The sequence below is a fragment of the Neoarius graeffei genome, chromosome 6, assembly GCF_027579695.1.
Source record: "Neoarius graeffei isolate fNeoGra1 chromosome 6, fNeoGra1.pri, whole genome shotgun sequence".
NCBI classification, from domain to species: Eukaryota; Metazoa; Chordata; class Actinopteri; order Siluriformes; family Ariidae; genus Neoarius; species Neoarius graeffei.
Window position 1 is genome coordinate 13,332,309 of NC_083574.1, and position 22,149 is coordinate 13,354,457.

General features: G+C 40.0%; 1 protein-coding gene across 2 annotated transcripts in view; it reads left to right on the forward strand.

The window, feature by feature from the left end:
- cd276 (CD276 molecule) overlaps positions 1–22,149 on the forward strand; it is a 379,608-nt gene that overhangs the window by 306,796 nt on the left and 50,663 nt on the right. For both annotated transcript variants that reach the window (XM_060923336.1, XM_060923337.1), the window contains exon 7: positions 706–743. In XM_060923336.1, coding sequence (XP_060779319.1) covers positions 706–728 — 23 coding nt within the window. In that variant the 3' untranslated portion in view covers positions 729–743. The remainder of the gene's footprint in view (positions 1–705; positions 744–22,149) is intronic.

A 22,149-nucleotide genomic window follows, 5' to 3' on the forward strand; every position in this document is an offset into this window, starting at 1 on the left:
TTCCTCAGCAAGTATTCCTCGATGAACTTGAATACTTCCTCAGGGAAAGTATTCAGCAAAGTCATCAAATCCAATTAAAATGATTAGAAGTGTTGACAACTCTTCAATTTTTATAGCCGCTTCATGACTAGAACTTGTGGAACTCCACCAAATATTATGAAAAGTGCTCTTTAAAAAAATTGCTGTCGTGATATTCCTTGAAATATCTTTTTTTTTGGAAATACCATCAAAACTGTTTAGTGTAGTTAATCACATGACTTCAGAGTGCAAAATTAGCAACCGAACATGCGCATTGCTAATCACGACACACTTATAGAAAGTGATGAAGTGTTCTGGTTACTTCTATAAAGCAGGTATACTTCACAAAATAAGCCACTGGGTGTAATGCCTGGGTTATTAATAAAAGTCTTATTGACCTGAGAGCATAGCCGAGTGTAACTGTGTGTGTGTGTGTGTGTGTGTGTGTGTGTGTGTGTGTGTGTGTGTGTGTGTACGCGTGCAAGAGAGCACTCCATATTACACTTTGTACTGCCATTCTGTATCTATTGCAGTTTGGACCGGAGAAAGTTCAGTATGGCATCCCAAACCCAGCACGTCTCTTGACCTTGTGTTGATAACCTTGTCTGTGTGTGTGTGTGTGTCCGAATGTGTGTGTCCGTCCCCTGATGGCTGATGCTGAAGTTTTCCATTTGCTCTCTTTTTCAGCTGCAACACCTCTAAAGAGCTAAAGGCAAAGAGCACAGGTAAGCCTTTTTTTGCACTTTATTTCCCATAAGAGCTCAACTCTATGCATTATAATGTACATTAAAGTCCAAAAATTACAGTCTCCTATTTCAGAACTCTTTATTTTATATAATACAAAATCTTACTGGGGCGGCACGGTGGTGTAGTGGTTAGCGCTGTCGCCTCACAGCAAGAAGGTCCGGGTTTGAGCCCCGTGGCCAGCGAGGGCCTTTCTGTGCGGGGTTTGCATGTTCTCCCCGTGTCCGCGTGGGTTTCCTCCGGGTGCTCCGGTTTCCCCCACAGTCCAAAGACATGCAGGTTAGGTTAACTGGTGACTCTAAATTGACCGTAGGTGTGAATGTGAGTGTGAATGGTTGTCTGTGTCTATGTGTCAGCCCTGTGATGACCTGGCGACTTGTCCAGGGTGTACCCCGCCTTTCGCCCGTAGTCAGCTGGGATAGGCTCCAGCTTGCCTGCGACCCTGTAGAACAGGATAAAGCGGCTAGGGATAATGAGATGAGATGAGACAAAATCTTACTCATTTGACCGGTAACATCCAAGAATACAATACATGACAGTATATCTGCATTTATTATATGTACATTCATTGGATATGATCAATTGTGCACTCTGATTGTCTACTCTACTACTAGGATATCAGCTCATATACCGTGAGTCGAGAAGAACAAAATGGCAGAGCACATCACATCAAGTCAGATATGTCACTTTGTTGTCAAGTATTTAAAAGAAACAGGAATAGCTAAAAGAATATAGTTTTCCCCCCAGTATCTCCTGCTCCACACTCCAGCCCAGTCGGTGGCAGTAATGCACCTTTAAGTTGGTTTGCCAACCGCCAAAAAAGCCCAAAAGAAGAAGAAGAAAATGGCGGAACGTCTTACTGAAACAATCGAGGACGAAATAAAAACTCTACTCGAAAACAAAACCTCAGAAAATACAAAAAAAAGCAAAATATGGAATAAAAGTATTTCATGTTAAGACGGTATCTTTTTTCATTTTTCAAGAATTATTATTTTAGCATTTTTCACAAATTGCTACTGTCATTTCGCCGGTTTGTTTACATTCTAAGTGGAAATTATTTTGTCGGACGTTTCGTACAAAGTTTTTATTTCTCGAACTTGCAAAAAATAAAAATGCTCTTTTTCTCAAAATCCAGTGAACGTGGATAGAATAAAACAATTATTCCACTCAATCTCGTCGTATATGACTTACAGCCGACGAGGCGCCTTGTCGGCTATCAGCTCATATCTTGATTTGAGTTATTCCACTTGATTTCGTGGAATAACTGTTCAATATTCCTCACCATTTGGTTCATTTTTTCCTCGCCATTCCAAGTGTTCTCCCTGTTCTCCCATATGCATGTTTTTGGAAGGAGGGAGGAAACTGGAGAACCCGGAGGAAACCCACATGGACACTAAAGAACATTATTAAACTACACACAGTCAGGATCAGTTTCTGAAATACTCAAACCAGCACGTTAGGCTCCAGTAACCATGCTGCAAACCATGCCAAAGTCACGGAGATCACATTTTTCCCCATTCTGAGGTTTGACGTGAATATTGAAATGAATCTCTTGACCTGAGGTCAGTTTTAACGTCTTGCTGTCCTCTTAATTCCATGAAGGACACAGTAATGATCAAGAAGTCTTGATGTTTTAATTCTGGTCAAATGCAGACAGGTCAATGGTTGCCATGACAAATTCATTTCGACGTGCTGTCATTAGAGAACACCGCTGAAGCGCTCCCAGAACTGAGCATAGTTACCGTTAATCACTGAAGCTTTGCATCATTATAGACTCTCGCACAGGTGTTAATATAATAAGTGGGGGTTTGTGTGTGTGTGTGTGTTTGTGTGCGCGTCCATATATGTGTGACAGTGAGAGGGCGACCGGTGGTTGCTAAGCCTGTAGAATGAACCACCATGTTTCTTTCTCCCTGACACATAGGAGGCTGATTGTCTACACTGATGGCAACAAGTCAAACTATTTTTAAACCTCGTCTCTTGTGTCTTAATTACAAAAAACACCAAATGAGCAAATCTGTCTCCTTTGAGGGTGCTGCTCCTTTTTTTTTCCTGTCTCAGAATCTAAGCCAGTGTGATGCTCAGGGAAATTAGATCTTTTTCAGACAGAGCACTGGCATTATTTAGATAACAGGAAATGAATTAGATTATCGTCTTGCATGGATCATCTTTAAGATGCTCAACCATCCTGAGAGCAAACATGCTTTTCGGGACAAATAAAACTCAGTGGGTGGCACGGTGGTGTAGTGGTTAGCGCTGTCGCCTCACAGCAAGAAGGTCCTGGGTTCGAGCCCCGGGGCCGGCGAGGGCCTTTCTGTGTGGAGTTTGCATGTTCTCCCCGTGTCCGCGTGGGTTTCCTCCGGGTGCTCCGGTTTCCCCCACAGTCCAAAGACATGCAGGTTAGGTTAACTGGTGACTCTAAATTGAGCGTAGGTGTGAATGTGAGTGTGAATGGTTGTCTGTGTCTATGTGTCATCCCTGTGATGACCTGGCGACTTGTCCAGGGTGTACCCCGCCTTTCGCCCGTAGTCAGCTGGGATGGGCTCCAGCTTGCCTGCGACCCTGTAGAACAGGATAAAGCGGCTAGAGATAATGAGATGAGAATGAGATGAGATAAAACTCAGTAGTCATATACTGCAAATGCAGTTCTAGTATCCTTTTATTGATGCATCAGTTGCTTTAAAGTGCCTTACAAATTATGTAGAATGCATCCTAATTTACCAAACCTCTCTATGTCCATTAACCCACAGATCAACATTTAACAAATAGCAGGGCTATTTAACAAAATGCCTAACTAAACAAATAGGTTTTCAACTTCGACCTAAAGATCGAGACTGTCAGAGTCCTGAACATTAACAGGATGGCTAGCCATGTATGATGAAAGTGAGTGGAATAACTAACTGTTTTATTCTATCCACGTTCACTGGATTTTGAGAAACCGAGCGTTTTTATTTTTTGCAAATTCAACTAGAAAAGCACTCGGAGAGCGCAGACTTCCGCCAATAATTCTTTAAAAAATTCTGGGATCCAGAAGGTGATCCGGATCACCACCAAAATTTAATGGATTGTTACATGTGCCCAGTCACACCTCTGGAAAAAATTTCAGAGCGATCCGTTCATAACTTTTTCCGTAATGTTGCTAACAGACAAACCAACAAACAAACAAACGCTACCTAAAACATAACCTCCTTGGCGGCGGTAATAAATAAAAAGCTTAGACAAAACATCCAACCAATAATTTCCACTTAGAATGTAAACAAACCGGCAAAATGACAGTAGCAACTGGTGAAAAATGGTATAACAATAATTCCTGAAAAATTAAAAAGATACGTTCTTCCCATCATATACTTCTATTCCATATTTTGTTGCTTTTTTTCTTGTATTTTTTGGGGTTTTGTTTTCGAGTAGAGTTTTTATTTCCTCTTCGGTTGGTTCAGCAACACGCGCCGCCATTTTGTTTTTCTCTACTCACGGTATACAAGTTGATATGCTAGTTGTAGAGTAGCCAATCAGAGCGCGTGATTGCTTATATCCAGTGAAATTTACACACACACCACGGGCGATTGCTCTAAGACAACGAGGGAGGCTCAGCCTCCTCTAAAAATGACGAACATCGTGTAGGATGAATTGCGCTAGGCTTATGTTATAGCCAACCTTATAACATTGCTATTTCAGATCCAGAATCATAGAAATATATGTGCTCAACCCAACTACAGTGCGAAATCATTCCGTTATAACTTTCCCCAGTTCGCCTAATGTGTGCGTGAGTTTCTCCCCCTCGTGACAGCGCGATGCAGCCCAGCCTCAGTGGACTTCAATGGCATTTGGGAGCTATGCGCTTTTCAATCTCAAAATGCAAGACGATTATTGGACAAATACTGCGAAAACACCCCCCCCCACGGAGTCCCACGGACTCCCAGCCTCAGTGGACTTCAATGGCATTTGGGAGCTATGCGCTTTTCAATATCAAAATGCAAAATGGTTATTGGACAAATACTGCGAAAACGCCCGCCTCACGGACTCCCAGCCTTACAGTGGGAGGGACATGGCAGTTTCCGCGAGGAGACTGGTGATTGGTGAAAGCAGCCTGATATTTTCTTTGACTGACAGCTTGTTTCAACTATAGACAGGCAGCGGTGAATCTCAGTTCAGTCCCATGCGGATTCGCAAGTGCTGTGGTGTATTGTAAGAGATCAGCTTACATTTCGATTTCATTCATTACATACGGTTTCTACCAGCTTTTTTAGTTTGTATATATTTTCATTGTAAATAAAGTGTAAATATAGTGTTGTCAAGTTTGCTATCTTAGTTCCAGAAATTTCGTTTATTTGAGTGACTGAACTTGAACTTGAGGGGGCTAGTCAGCTAGCAAGAAAGCTGCGCACGGATGCCAAGCATTGCTGATTTAATTTTGGCGAAGCCATTTGCCAGTCTTCCTTTCGAGGAAAAAATTTAAATTAAAGAGCAGGGTAGACCAACGCCTCAAACTGACTTGGTGAAAAAGGTAGGGAATAATACTCGTTCCTTTCAGCTCTCCTGGTACGAGAAAGTGAATTGGCTAACAGCAAGTGACCCACATCAACAACAGTAAATAGGCTACTTTAGTAATATGTCATGGATGGACCAAAAATATAGAATCTATTTAAAATGTTTATGCTGAGTATATTATATTGGAATATATATTTTTCTGGATATGAATTAAACACAGCTACAATTTGGAAAACATTTTTAAACAAAAACACAGCCGAGAACATTTCACACTACAGACCTGGATTAAAAGTGAAGGGTTATCAAAATTGTCAATAAAACATTTCTCAGTCAAAATAAGTAAAATATAGGGAAAGTGTCATTGAATGAAATGTGTGGCACCCAGCTCTATGTTTGGCTCCCCAAGGTCAGTGCTTGTGCCTATTCCAGAACACTCTGCTGTTACTGCTGAGGTTCCTGACAAAGAGCTGCTTTCAATAATGATCAATTTTTAAACAACATGCCACAATTTTAAAATATAAAATGTTAAAATGTACCCCCCCAACACCACCATCATGTATATTGGACAGTAGGCTAATGGGCCAAAAGAACCTGTTATTTCACAGTTTGTGACCCTGCCAACAATCAGCCAGATCAGAGGCAAGAGTATGGGCAAAATTGATGTGTTTTTTCTTTTTTCTTTTAAAATCTGGAAATATCGTAACCGACCAGCCTCCCCTGTTTGAAAGACTACCAGCCGCCACTGACACACACACACACCTTGTGTGTAATGGCAAACAGATGTATTGGATATACATTAATACTCTCGTTTCCTCTTGTTCACATTTGCTGCAACACACAAACACCGGCGGGAGAAATAGATAATGATGAAGCACAAAAAAAAAAAAATCATCCACTCCTGCAAACAAGCCTTACATCTGAGGAACAGATGTTTGTGCTTGAGAGGCACTAGTTAGGAAGAAAAAGTGTGAGCAAAGGAGAAGGAGGGAGAGAGAGAGAGGAATGCTGGAGAGGAGTTTAAAAAAAGCGATAATTGCAGACCTAGACAGTTCATTTTACCCATGTGAGTAACAACAGCAAAGCAGTTTCAGAGTGTTATCGTATAGGGGCTTGTTTGCTTCTTTAGCCCTGGTTTTCAAGCCAAAATAATCTGTAGTAAGTCATATTGTTAGTCCTTCAGTTGTGTTTTTGATTTGCCACTTTGGTTTTCACTAAAGCTGTTTTCTCTGGATCGTTATTTCTACATAAGCATGGTGCTATGTGTTCGTGTACGTGCACAGCAGTTTCTTGTTTACAGCGGCTAGAGATTTAATAACCTTAGAGTCACTTAAGTAGAACGGCCCAAGTTGGCAAACAAACTTTGCAACTTTGCTGAATCACAACCAATCAATTGTCGTTGTTTTTGTGTGACAGTTTCTGTATCGATTGCTTAATTAATGCAGCAGTGCAGCATATATTATTTAATAACAGAAGCATATCTCGTTATTCAAAGTCAGTGTCAAGGGCCATAATGATGTGCGATAGTGATTTATATATTTTCAGTGATTTATACATTTCTGTTGCATCAAATTTTCAATAAAGGCTGCAAGTGATAACCCTTGCACATTCATCTATATTTTGCATTTATTATTAATTTTTTTATACTGATGCACTATAGTAATATGTCATGCAAACGTAGACGTGTTCCTATATTTATCATACTTTGGATCGGCAGTTTTTCTTCATATACAGTACATACTGCCATAATTCCACGAGTCCATTTAAGATTAGAGGGCAGTGACCATCCACTTCAGTGGCTGTGGACATTCTATGAATTATAATGATGCTAATATTAATCCACTTCACCAGAGAAGGCCTAAAGGGACAATTAGTGGCACATAACTTCCCCCTCATCCACAGTCTGAGTGTTGCTCTGAAATATTGCTGCAATTTTACCCTACAAGTCTGCCTTAATTGCTCAGCTGTCACTATTAAAATATCTACGGTCATTCCAAGATGCTTCTAGATGTGACTGTTTTAGGAAGGACAGTAGTTATGGGAGAAAGAGAGAAAAAGAAAGACATGCTCGCAAAAATAAAAAACAAGAAGAAATTTTAACTTTAAAATGCTGTGGTAACCTGCAGTTGTGTATGCTGTAGTAGTTAAAAATCATAAATGTCAAATCTAGTCGTGTAGAATAAACTATTTTAAAAATGCATTGTGAAATAGCATTATTGTTTCTCATCTTGTTCAAGTCATTTAGCTAAAATTCCAAAAGCTGGGAAATGATCCCTTGAAATAAATGAAGAATTGGAAGAACATGTGGTTAATGCTGTGATTAATTCATTAAATGACTCCTGATTATACTAATAAATGGCTTAACTACAATGTCCACACCTTTGCTGGTGAGGTCTTAAGCATGATGTTGGTTGAATTTCCTCCCAAAATTAAGTGGTGTCATGAACTGCAGATGGGAGGATTGAGGTAGAGGTTAAATGCCTTTTTAATCAGAGACCAAGCAAACAAATTGGAAGGGCAAAGCAATAGTCCAAAACAAGAAAAGGCAAGTGAATGTCAGAGCAGCATAAAAATAGTCGAGGGTAAATGGGGTAAATGAGAATTTCCAAAGAGCAGGCCATAAACAAAAGGCTTATTCATGTTTGTATTTTCTTCCCGGACTTAGGGCCGTTTGCCCTGAAAGTTGGGTATGATTGGTGAAGTGTGAGAGCTATTTTCATGCCCTGGAGCAGCCTGGAGAACTGATTGCTGGTGCTTTTGAAAACCGTGGTCTGGAGTTTGCTTCCACCAAAGCATGATGTGGTTCACACCAAGTGTGCAAGCTGGGGTACTGTCTTGTACCACATGCCCAGAAACATAGTTGGTTCAACTTTTTGTTACTTTCCCTTTTACTGGGAAACTGGTCAGAACTGAGGGCAAAATTGAGAGAGCCACATACAGGGCAATCCCAGAAGCAAGTTTGGGAAGCCATGGCCTAATGGTTAAAGAAGCAGCTTTGGGACCAAAAGATTGCTGAGTCGATTTCCTGGACCAGCAGGAATGGCTGAAGTGCCCTTGAGCAAGGCACCTAACCCCCAACTGCTCCCCAGGCTGCTCTGGCTATGTTGTACGTTGCTCTGGATAAGAGTGTCTGCTAAATGCCTGCAAGAGACTTGAAATTGGGGCAAAGGCTCACCTTCCAACAAGACAACAACCCTAAGCATACTGCCAAACCTGCACCAGAGTGGTTCCACCAATGGTCTCCAACCAATCTAAGAGAGCTTGAACAATTTTGCCAACAATAATGGACAAAACTATCAAGATCTAGACTTGCAAATCTGATCAAGACATGTGTCAGAAGACTTCCAGCTGTACTTGCATTCAAATATAGTACTAATGCAAAGAACTTGTCGAATCAACAAATGTCAGAATTTTTGCATAATTTTTTAAATTCTACAAAATGTAGAAACGTTCAAGGGGTTGAATACTTATGCAAGACACTGAAACTAAATGCCAATTAAAACCACTTCTGGTATAGCAAATAGGAGGCAGTATGCTGCTGTGTGAGGTGTAAACAATAGAACTATAAGCCTCTCTCAAGGACAAGCCTTACTTTTTATCAGTCCAGTTATAAGAAAGGGATGTATAAAGACAACGTTAAAAATGATTTTCAAATAATTAATGTAAAAGTCTGGCCTTGGCACAAAGTGCTATGTTTGGCAGAAACCCCACACATCACCCTGAGAACCCCATCCTCACTATGAAGCATGGCGGTGGTGGCGGCATGTTGGGGATAATTTCTGTCAGCACACATATTTCTTGCTTCTTTAACCCTTTGGGGTCAAGAGCTTCACTGGCGAAGCCCGACAGGTTTAGAAGGAGTAGGTCATGTATTTAGATAAATATCTTTGCGGGTTTTTCATCATACAAGCATGATAAACATATTGATAGAAACTTTATACTTTGCACTTTCCTGTGTGCCCACTGCCAAGTAATATTATAGCTATTAAATTACCTAAATTAGATGAAACATAAAACTTGTCACCTTGCTCAGTCACACCAGAGTCGGCACGCTGAGTGCCCACTTACGTATTCATAAAAGACTATTCACATGGTAACGGCATGATAATCACTTTCACTCTTTCGGTTTCGATCGGTTTCTTTTTCGCGGTGGGAACACCCACTATAAACAGAATAAAATCTGTCAGCCAAAGTTTAGGCTATTTGGAGGTAAAACTTGTTGCGAGATGGCACGTGGATTTTGTGCGCTTCGGATGATTCAGAACAGCAAATCAATTCATGATTCAGGACAGCGATTCAATTCAGTCTTGAGAACTGTGACACTGATGATGAATGTTGCCTTTTTTTTCTCTCTTTTTTTTTTACTTTGACTCGATTTGGCCAAAGAGCAACTCGAGTAAGTGTAAATATTTCCTCTGTTTATTATGAGCAGATCGGTTGATAAGCATGCATTGTAGTGCATACACAGGAAAAAATGGCTGAGCAATTTTTACAGAGTTAAAAGTATTTTCCTCAAAAATAGTTAATTTTGCTGTATTGTGAGTTTAGAGAGTGAAATTTGGAGTTGGAATGGGAGCAAAATTACAGAGTAATTGTGTAACAGAGTTGGTTGTGGCTCTGAACTGAGTAAAATAGTACAAGAGTTAATTTCAAGACACAATGAATAAAGTCAAATACCAGATAAATGAAGCTGTTGTAAAAAGCAGCTTTAGAATTGTGTTGCAATGTGTGAAAAAAAAAAAAAACTATTACCTTACCCATTGTGACTTGACCTGATGGGATTAAGAGTTGGCAGTGGGAGGGGGTTTCACTCTTCTCATTGAATGGAATGGAAATTTTTACCCTTTTTATTGAATACCCCTCCCACTGCCAACCCTTTATCCGAAAACAATAGGACATAATTTGTTTTGATAGCCAGTTAATTGTCCAAATCAATGGCATAGATTTAAGTTTTTGTGCTTGATACATTCCTAAGACTGAACAGAATCACCTCAAGTGACCAAAACGTTTCGTCACAATGGGTAAGGTCATGTTTTTCACACATTCCAACACCGTTCTAAAACTGCTTTTTACAACATCTTCATTTATCTGTTACTTTTAAAAAGTACAATCATGACATACATACTACAAAGATATTATTGTAGCTGAACTTGTGCTGAATACAAAAAAGTTATATGACTTTGAAAATACTGCTTAGATTTGTTGAAATTGACAGCAAAATCAGAGCGTGCAAGAAAATACCCTCAGACCCCAGAGGGTTCCTTATAATAATTGACTGTGTATCAAGTTTCATGCCGAACACAAATTTTTCTCAACGTTAAGATCTTTTGATTGATACCTGATCAAAAATGACTGTTTTTTTAATGCACCGCTGTTCACAGTTGCTGTAAATTTGATTGCAAATCATGGTAGATCTTCTCATCTCATCTCATTATCTCTAGCCACTTTATCCTGTTCTACAGGGTCGCAGGCAAGCTGGAGCCTATCCCAGCTGACTACAGGCGAAAGGCGGGGTACACCCTGGACAAGTCGCCAGGTCATCACAGGGCTGACACATAGACACAGACAACCATTCACACCTACGGTCAATTTAGAGTCACCAGTTAACCTAACCTGCATGTCTTTGGACTGTGGGGGAAACCGGAGCACCCGGAGGAAACCCATGTGGACACGGGGAGAACATGCAAACTCCACACAGAAAGGCCCTCGCCAGCCACGGGGCTCGAACCCGGACCTTCTTGCTGTGAGGCGACAGCGCCAACCACTACACCACCGTGCTGCCCATGGTAGATCTTAAATTAAGAATTTCCTATTGAGCGTTATCATTATCTATTGAAAAAGCCAGATATGGGTGTTGAACTTTTCAGTATTTTTTCACACTCATTGTATTTGGTTTTTCAAAACCCTAATTAGTCTCATATGTATTTATTAGTGTGCTTGCAAAAGCACACTATTGTTCTTCTTAAGTTTTATTTTTATTATTATTCATTTTCACCCGTTTTTTGGATCCACTAATCCTCCTAGGGCTTTCGAGATAGAGACACCGTTCCAACGCTGAAACGTAGGGCCCGATCTGGAATGGTGTGCTTGTTAAAATGGTTGCACTACCCCTTGTCGTTAGTTCGGTATTCCCGTTTTTCGGCAAAATTCCGTGCCATTGAAATGAATGGGAGTGATGACGTCATAAGGAGCTCCCCCACTATAGACGTTAGAGCGGGAGCAGCAGAAAAATAAATTAAAACTGCGATTTTACAGCCAAAATCCATGTTTTAAACCCTGTAAAATGTCTGAATTAAATTGAAAAACATATAAAAGGGTGGAGAGGAGATTTCACTGTGTGAAGCGCAGTGAAATCTCCCTTCAAAATGATGTGAAAGAGTGTGACGGGCTGAGCCGTGATGCTGACAGAGCACGCAGGCACCCATTTGCCGGCATTTTTAAATCACTGCTGTCCTGTTGCTACATTCTTCATCTGTATAATCTTTGTCTAGTCTCAAAAAGTAAAATAATTCACACTGGCTGTTAAAAACTTCATTTATTGGTTAAAACTTTTGTTATTACAACTCCGGTATGGAATCAATTTTGTGCCAAAATGTTCATACAATACTTTTGAAATATGAAACAAAAACGACAAATCAAAATACAAAAAAAAAGTCAATTTTTTTAGACTGACAAACAAATTATTCGTGTAATTGTGCAAAATATCAGTCTATTACTCTTCAGAAACCTTTTATTTTTGTTCCATGTCTTTCTCAGTTTGGTTTGACGTAATTTATTTTGGTTGCGATTCCAGCTTTCTCATTTGCGCTCCCTGACTTTTTGCTTGCAGTTTTGGCACAAACTTCACGTGTGGGTGGGCTGTCCAGGAATGCATTCCCATTGGCTAACTTGTGTTTGACTGACAGCTACGCTCAGCGATTCCCCCGGAGGCTGTTGCGGCCATTTCCTACTCGGATTTTGTACTACTGCAACACATACAACACATTTGTCCCGTACTTACACTTTGTTGAATTAATTCAATATCATAGTCGCCACTGAAGTCCACTCGATCCTTGTGTACCGTCAATGGATCGGTCACTCGTCAAACAGTCCGCCAAAATCCGAGTAGGAAATGGCCACAACAGCTTCCGGGGGAATTGCTGAGCGTAGCTGTCAGTCAAACACAAGTTACCCAATGGGAATGCATTCCTGGACAGCCCACCCACACGTGAAGTTTGTGCCAAAACTGCAAGCAAAACATCAGGGAGCGCAAACAAGAAAGCTGGAATCGCAACCAAAATAGATTACGTCAAACAAAACTGAGAAAGACGCGGAACAAAAATAAAAGGTTTCTGAAGAGTAATAGACTGATATTTTGCACGATTACATGAATAATTTGTTTGCCAGTCTAAAAAAATTTACTTTTTTTTGTATTTTGACTTGTCGTTTTTGTTTGATATTTCAAAAGTATTGTATGAACATTTTGGCACAAAATTGATTCCATACTCCGGTAGCAATTCACTCACCAGACATTCGAAACGTTCTTCCGTGTCTCGTTTGGGGAAACAGATGGACTGTTCCACTGGGGGAAAAATAGAGGGGTTTCCCGGGTTCTTTGTGGGGCAGCCCATTGTGATGGGGGTGTTTTAGGGGTAATGACTTAAAAGCCATTTGGAGGGTTCAATAAGGTATTTTTGTGCATGTCAGTTATTGTATGTATTTTTGTGTTATGTTTTCTTATTTTATTTATTATTTGGTAATAATTATGTTGTTTAGTTAATTGATTATTTTTGACAGTGGGGCTATCCAGTGGGTGGGGCTACAGTTAGCAATGCTCTATATTAGGCCCAAGAGCCTCAGTAGATGAGGGTTGGCGGTGAAGTGAACGTGTCTTGTTAATTGAAGTTGCTCTTGATAGTAGTTCAGGGTCTGAGGACTTAGCGTGGCTATTTATGCTTGTTTATTTTCATTTTGTACAGTTTGTTTTTGTATATTTTTTCATGCATGCTTGCCACTGTAAATATTTGCACATTGGTAAAAAAAAGAGAAAAAGAGAGAAAAAAAATAAACGAAGCCTTTTCGTTGAAAACTATTTGGTCTCCTCCGTCTTCTCCGCTGCCGGGGCTATCCTGCCACAAAGAGACTTTAAGCCAGAGAAGGAGTGAGAGCTGTTGACCAAAGCCATTTAAAACAAGGATTTCAGAGCGCGAAAACACATTCTCATATCTTAACCCTTGACTGTTGCTGGCAACATTTGAGCAAACACACTCCAGCAGTTTCTGCAGAGGAAATGCAATCTAGTTATTAATGCCTTTGTAAATGATGGATATTTTCCCTTCAGATTGCTTAGGGCTCAGAACATATTCAGTTTGTGAGGTATGCCTTTTGTAATACTGAAAGGAATTGGATAGGAATTGTTGATGAATACACTGAAAAAGACAGACTGATTTTACATTTCTTCAGTTGTGAATAATTTCTCAGGCGTGCAGTCCCGATACTGTAGGTTGAGAGGAGGGAGGTCGAGTGGAAGGGCAAAGCGGGGAGGGAGGGATGGATGGATGCGAGGAAGACAGGTGATCAATGACGACTAATGAACACGCCTGGAGTTTGGTTTCACTCATCTCGCAATCTAGCTCACTGCAAGATCCCTTGACTGCTTCCCTTGACTGTGAGGAAAACAAAATGGGAAAGCAGCTGCCGTAAGACTCAATCAAGAGCTATAGATTAGTCATAATGCTGATGAGTGAGTAGGGGGTGGACCACTGGGACTGGAAGATCCGATATCTTGGAATATGCTTACAATTTGATATATCTTTATAGCAGATGACATTAAGTGATATATAACATTACAGCGGTATTACAACCCCGATTCCAAAAAAGTTGGGACAAAGTACAAATTGTAAATAAAAACGGAATGCAATGATGTGGAAGTTTCAAAATTCCATATTTTATTCAGAATAGAACATAGATGACATATCAAATGTTTAAACTGAGAAAATGTATCATTTAAAGAGAAAAATTAGGTGATTTTAAATTTCATGACAACACCACATCTCAAAAAAGTTGGGACAAGGCCATGTTTACCACTGTGAGACATCCCCTTTTCTCTTTACAACAGTCTGTAAACGTCTGGGGACTGAGGAGACAAGTTGCTCAAGTTTAGGAATAGGAATGTTAACCCATTCTTGTCTAATGTAGGATTCTAGTTGCTCAACTGTCTTAGGTCTTTTTTGTCATATCTTCCGTTTTATGATGCGCCAAATGTTTTCTATGGGTGAAAGATCTGGACTGCAGGCTGGCCAGTTCAGTACCCGGACCCTTCTTCTACGCAGCCATGATGCTGTAATTGATGCAGTATGTGGTTTGGCATTGTCATGTTGGAAAATGCAAGGTCTTCCCTGAAAGAGACGTCGTCTGGATGGGAGCATATGTTGCTCTAGAACCTGGATATACCTTTCAGCATTGATGGTGTCTTTCCAGATGTGTAAGCTGCCCATGCCACACGCACTAATGCAACCCCATACCATCAGAGATGCAGGCTTCTGAACTGAGCGCTGATAACAACTTGGGTCGTCCTTCTCCTCTTTAGTCCGAATGACACGGCGTCCCTGATTTCCATAAAGAACTTCAAATTTTGATTCGTTTGACAGAACAATTTTCCACTTTGCCACAGTCCATTTTAAATGAGCCTTGGCACAGAGAAGACGTCTGCGCTTCTGGATCACGTTTAGATACGGCTTGTTCTTTGAACTACAGAGTTTTAGCTGGCAACGGCGGATGGCACGGTGAATTGTGTTCACAGATAATGTTCTCTGGAAATATTCCTGAGCCCATTTTGTGATTTCCAATACAGAAGCATGCCTGTATGTGATGCAGTGCCGTCTAAGGGCCCGAAGATCACGGGCACCCGGTATGGTTTTCCGGCCTTGACCCTTACGCACAGAGATTCTTCCAGATTCTCTGAATCTTTTGATGATATTATGCACTGTAGATGATGATATGTTCAAACTCTTTGCAATTTTACACTGTCGAACTCCTTTCTGATATTGCTCCACTATTTGTCGGCGCAGAATTAGGGGGATTGGTGATCCTCTTCCCATCTTTACTTCTGAGAGCCGCTGCCACTCCAAGATGCTCTTTTTATACCCAGTCATGTTAATGACCTATTGCCAATTGACTTAATGAGTTGCAATTTGGTCCTCCAGCTGTTCCTTTTTTGTACCTTTAACTTTTCCAGCCTCTTATTGCCCCTGTCCCAACTTTGAGATGTGTTGCTGTCATGAAATTTCAAATGAGCCAATATTTGGCATGAAATTTCAAAATGTCTCACTTTTGACATTTGATATGTTGTCTATATTCTATTGTGAATACAATATCAGTTTTTGAGATTTGTAAATTATTGCATTCCATTTTTATTTACAATTTCTACTTTGTCCCAACTTTTTTGGAATTGGGGTTTGTACATATTACATAAATTCGGATCTTTAGTAGGCTTCTGTTATTAGACCTCAGTTAGTAGTTAATACATTTGAACAATTAATTTAAAAAAAAAAATCAGTCAGAACTTTTGGGTCTAGTTTGGTGCAGTGTTTAGCACTGTTGCCTCACAGCAGGAAGATTCTGGGTTCAAACCTCATGGCTGACGGGAGAAGCTGCAAGAAGAATTACATCATCATGCCCTGTTTTTTTTTTTTTTTTAAATCAAGCCAAATGGCCAAATTAGCTATAGACCAAAACTATTAGCTATAGGCCAAAAACAAGCCAACAAACAAAATCCCTCAAATCTGATTAGATTACAAAATACACAGATGACACAATATGCAATGAACGCAAATCAATAAAAATGCAAACCCTGGAAATGACCATGTGTATGTGTGAGGCATGTTGTTTAGCTAGCTACATAAAATTAGCTGGAATGTGCTTTAATTGGAAAAGAATCACAGTAAATCTGCTTCACGTTGGGCTGCAATACACCACCCAGCTGTTTATTATTTTCCAATAGCAACATGCCATGTCGTTCCTTATATTTAAGAATTATTCGCCAAAGGTGAGGCGAATATCAGTTCGTCTCAGAATATCAAAACTGAGACGAAGTCGAGGTTATTATTCACCGATATTCACTGAGTCTGAAGCGGATAATTGTTTTAGGATAAATACACCGGTGATCATTTAAAAAAATTGTAAAAATCATATTTAAAAAAAAATATTTCAAACTTCAAAAGCAAATGTAATAATGGCGCGGTACAGACTTGTCACTCATCTACGTCGACTCACATAAAATACTTTGTTTTGAAATCGTTAAAAAAAAATCACAATTCCATCTTACCTTTGAATAGTTTTCGACCAAGCTTCGTAGCATCTTTAGTGCTTTTAGGAACAGTATTAAAAAAAAAAAATTCCCATAATTTGTAATTCTTCCTCACTGACGGTGACAAAGCGATTGGCCACCATTTTGCCAAGTTGCTCAAGGTGATTATCAAGAAATTGTCTGAATTTCTTGTGATATTCTGTAATCACCTGCGTATTTATACTAAAGCATATTTCAAGGTAAATATTGTGATGTCTTCATCTATATTACTACGCTATGACATTTGTTGGTGTATTAACGATCACATCAGTTACGTTTTTTTTCCAATCACTCTTTCAGCAGACTCTCAATGTTAGCATGGCAAAATGTCTGCTCATGCTGGGACTCCACTCATGAAACAGCACACAAATATAGTCACAGTGGCACTAAAAGCACTTCCTATGAGCTTTTGGGAGAAACAGACCTGGCTTTTTTTTAACTCTTAGTTTGTTGTATATTTGTTCTCTTTTCAAACGTATTCTCTTTGCAAATGATGTAAATATGTACTACCGTTAACTCTGCTTATATATATAAATGACTTTAAGTGTCATTTTACTAATTAATTGTTTATAGCAACGTCTCAGATGGCTCAGCATTGGCCGTTTGTCATTTTAGCAATGTTTGCATAATATGGTGCATATTCTGTGAAATCAATTAACTGAGTTCCGTTGTGCCAAACGAACTGTAAACACGGAGTTAATCAAAAAAGTGTATGCATATCATTTAGTGCTTTGTGATGTGTGCAAACGCAAACATGCATGTGTTAGCACTTTGTAATGGGACTATTTATAAGTTTCATACCAGCACACAAGTTCGTACACGTTCCGACATCTAAATTACTAAGGCTAGATTTACAGTGGGGCAAAAAAGTATTTAGTCAGTCACCAATTGTGCAAGTTCTCCCACTTAAAAAGATGAGAGAGGCCTGTAATTTTCATCATAGGTACACTTCAACTATGAGAGACAGAATGAGAAAAAAAATCCAGAAAATCACATTGTCTGATTTTTAAAGAATTTATTTGCAAATTATGGTGGAAAATAAGTATTTGGTCAATAACAAAAGTTCATCTCAATACTTTGTTATATACCCTTTGTTGGCAATGACAGAGGTCAAACGTTTTCTGTAAGTCTTCACAAGGTTTTCACACACTGTTGCTGGTATTTTGGCCCATTCCTCCATGCAGATCTCCTCTAGAGCAGTGATGTTTTGGGGCTGTCGCTGGGCAACACGGACTTTCAACTCCCTCCAAAGATTTTCTATGGGGTTGAGATCTGGAGACTGGCTAGGCCACTCCAGGACCTTGAAATGCTTCTTACGAAGCCACTCCTTTGTTGCCCGGGCGGTGTGTTTGGGATCATTGTCATGCTGAAAGACCCAGCCACGTTTCATCTTCAATGCCCTTGCTGATAGAAGAAGGTTTTCACTCAAAATCTCACGATACATGGCCCCATTCATTCTTTCCTTTACACGGATCAGTCGTCCTGGTCCCTTTGCAGAAAAACAGCCCCAAAGCATGATGTTTCCACCCCCATGCTTCACAGTAGGTATGGTGTTCTTTGGATGCAACTCAGCATTCTTTCTCCTCCAGACATGACAAGTTGAGTTTTTACCAAAAAGTTCTATTTTGGTTTCATCTGACCATATGACATTCTCCCAGTCCTCTTCTGGATCATCCAAATGCTCTCTAGCAAACTTCAGACGGGCCTGGACATGTACTGGCTTAAGCAGGGGGACACGTCTGGCACTGCAGGATTTGAGTCCCTGGCGGCGTAGTGTGTTACTGATGGTAGCCTTTGTTACTTTGGTCCCAGCTCTCTGCAGGTCATTCACTAGGTCCCCCCGTGTGGTTCTGGGATTTTTGCTCACTGTTCTTGTGATCATTTTGACCCCACGCGGTGAGATCTTGCGTGGAGCCCCAGATCGAGGGAGATTATCAGTGGTCTTGTATGTCTTCCATTTTCTAATAATTGCTCCCACAGTTGATTTCTTCACACCAAGCTGCTTACCTATTGCAGATTCAGTCTTCCCAGCCTGGTGCAGGTCTACAATTTTGTTTCTGGTGTCCTTTGACAGCTCTTTGGTCTTGGCCATAGTGGAGTTTGGAGTGTGACTGTTTGAGGTTGTGGACAGGTGTCTTTTATACTGATAACGAGTTCAAACAGGTGCCATTAATACAGGTAACGAGTGGAGGACAGAGGAGCCTCTTAAAGAAGAAGTTACAGGTCTGTGAGAGCCAGAAATCTTGCTTGTTTGTAGGTGACCAAATACTTATTTTACCGAGGAATTTACCAATTAATTCATTAAAAATCCTACAATGTGATTTCCTGGATTCTTTCCCCGCATTCTGTCTCTCATAGTTGAAGTGTTCCTATGATGAAAATTACAGGCCTCTCTCATCTTTTTAAGTGGGAGAACTTGCACAATTGGTGGCTGACTAAATACTTTTTTGCCCCACTGTAGATGGTATTTTGCACCCTGTGTAAGCTGATCCCGATGATATGTTCTCCATGCCAGGTTATACTGCATGATGATCCTCTAATGCAGTGTTTCTCAACCATCAGGTCATGGCCCATTAGTGGGCTGTGAAGTGCCATCTAGTGGGCCGCAAATTTTTTCAAGTTGAAGCTCATTTTTTTTGTAGGGTTAGCTGGGTTGTATCCGACGTCACATCCACCTCATTAGATATGCAAAACATGAAGTGGTGGTCAGCTAAGCTCATTGTTCACAAAATGTTGCTATCACTGGGGCACCTTGCTAGTCGTTAAAATACTTTACACTTGCATTATTTTGGGCTGCTTGAATCAAACAAACTGTGAAACTGCTAAAAGTTTCTTTCGGGTTTCCCATGAAGTGATAAAAAGAATGAAAGAGCAAAGGATTTTACCAAATAACGATGAGAAAGGTGGCTCTTGAATCTTTCGCTGCGATTGAAGAGAGACAAGTCAAAGAACGCTCAAGTTTGCAGTGATCACTTCATGAAAGATTTGTAAATTCCTCTGATTCATTTCGTTTGGATTTGCAAATGACTTTTTTGTGATATTTTGAAATTCAGGAGACACTTCAGTCCTCAGATGCGTTTTTGTTTACTGTTTGATCGTCACCGTATTATCAACTAATGCATATATAATGCGTATAATACCCAGGTCTTTAAAGGGGTTTCTGCGGATCTTTGTAAACGATTTACCCTGAAGAGAAGAGCGGGGAGGATTGAGAATCGAGCGGCTGTGGTTTGTTTACACCCGATACTAAAACTTGTAGCGTCCTAGCAAAAATCGCAAAGAAAAAAACAAAAATTCCTACTTACCCGGGAATAAATAACACAGGATTTAGCTTGTAGTGTCTTCATTTACATATAAAAAGTTTTACTCCTCCATGCTCTTCCAGGTTTTCATCTGTGTGTCCGTGTAGAACGAGGTCTGCAGCACCAAGTAGTCTGAGATGTCGGGGAACTCAATGGATGGATAATTTTTCCAACTCTTAGGAAAAATCCTTCTTTTTTTTGCATGTAAGGCTCTATCCCATTGAGTGGTTTCTGTATCCACTTCTTTTGAGTGTATTTCTTGGTTTTAATAATTTGCTTGATTTCTGTACACAAACATGGCAATAAATTCTTGTGTTAATGGACCAGACTCCACTTTTGGATCATTAATCCCTTTGGACTGAGAATGCCCTGCATGCATGGTTTGGCTTCTGGCACATCCATACAGTTTTAAATACAATACGTACAATTAAAAACAGTTTGGTTTTTACTGCATTTATTTAATTCCTGGGCTCCCGTCTGTAACAGGGAGTGATGTTGCATCCCATTAATACACTTTACAATAGATTATTCAGGGCTTTGAACCGGTTCAAGGAACGAAAACGAAAACCGGGAACTTTTTCTATTTCACATGGAACAGAAACGAAACCAGAAACTTTATTATTTTTTATGCTCCGGAACAGAAACGCTTATTAAAAATAATGGTAACCGGTTAATACCGGTTTTTATTTCGTTCCTCAAAGTTTCCGTAGCCTACAAATAAAAAAGTCATTCTTCTCCTGCGCAAGTTTCTGTGACCTGCTGGGGTTCACTTCCTGTGTGACGTTTGCTGACTGAATGGAGAGAGCGGGAGGGTGGACTACTATCAAGTCTCCACATCTTAAATAAGAGGTAAATATTGCAGTCTATCGTTATTCAAAAACGTCAATTTCAAACACGATATCAATATATTTGTCCACGTTAATGAGAGGCTCGCGAACATTAAATGACAACCTCTGTTAGCCTATCGATGCATAGGGCCTGACTAGCCTTTGGTAACACACTAAACGAATTATCTTTCATTTTTGGCACTTTTTCTGTTTGTGTAGATGGGAAGACATACTGAGAATCCAAATCGCCAACATTTGAAATAATAATTGTTTTGAATTATTTCTTGTCTTATTTAATGAAGGTTGTAATAGAATTAGCCTACATTTGGCTTAAGCTGGATGAGACAGAGACATAATTTTATAGCCAGCTGACAGGGAACGTAATTAACCGTTCCGGGAACGAATTTTTTTTGTTCTAACCGGTTCGGGAACGTTTATTTAATGGTGGAACCCAAAACCGGAAACGTTAAAATTCTGTTTCTGTTCGGAACGAACCAATAGGAAAAAAATTCTGGTTCAAAGCCCTGAGATTATTAGATTCTAATTGAATAGATGAGCCAAAATAATTGGGGATCTTTTTTAATGGGCCCCGACTCGTTACAAGATTGAATAGGTGGGCCTTACAGTCGAAAAGGTTGTGAAGCCCTGTTCTAACAATCAACTTGTGATTACTGCATTCTGCATACATCATCAATCAGCATGATCCGTAACAGGGCTCTTGCAAACAGAATTTTTTTTTTCCTTTTCTGTCTTCTGGCTTGATTGGTTTACTTTAGTACTACTGTAGCTGTCCCATAAGTTTACCGTAATCCTACTGGTGGATTGTAGATGAGTGTTGTTTGCAGCGGCCACACTGAGATTTAAAAAAATAAATTGACACTCTGAGAATTTTGTTACCTCAACCTTGCCAGAGTAAGTGGGGCAAGGTATTGTAATCAGTGCAGTTTGTTTGTGTGTGTGCCTGCCTTTTAACAATCTAGCGTCTAGACAGTTGCACCAATTGGCTTGAGATTTTCAGGGTAGGTGGGCAATGGTCCATAGATTAGCTGATTAAATTTTGGCGGTAATCGGGTCAAGGTGAAGGTCACCGGAAAGGTCAAGCTTTTGGTCAGAATAAACATTTTCCATTATAACTCAAAAACGGTTGCTGATAGACAAACGTTTACTATTATGAGCATATAGGAACTCCCATATGGCCTTTCATTTGGCACCATGATCTTTGACCTTGAGTGACCTTGAAAGGTTAAACTCAAGGTCACGGATTTTCAGAGGGCTGTAACTTGAAAACGGTTGATGGTCGACAGATATTTACCATTATCAACTTATAGGAAGTGCCATATGGGCTTTCATTTGACACCATGATCTTTGACCTTGAGTGACCCTGAAAGGTCAAATTAAAGGTCATGGGTTTTTAAAAGGATATAACTTTAAAATGGTTCATGATAGC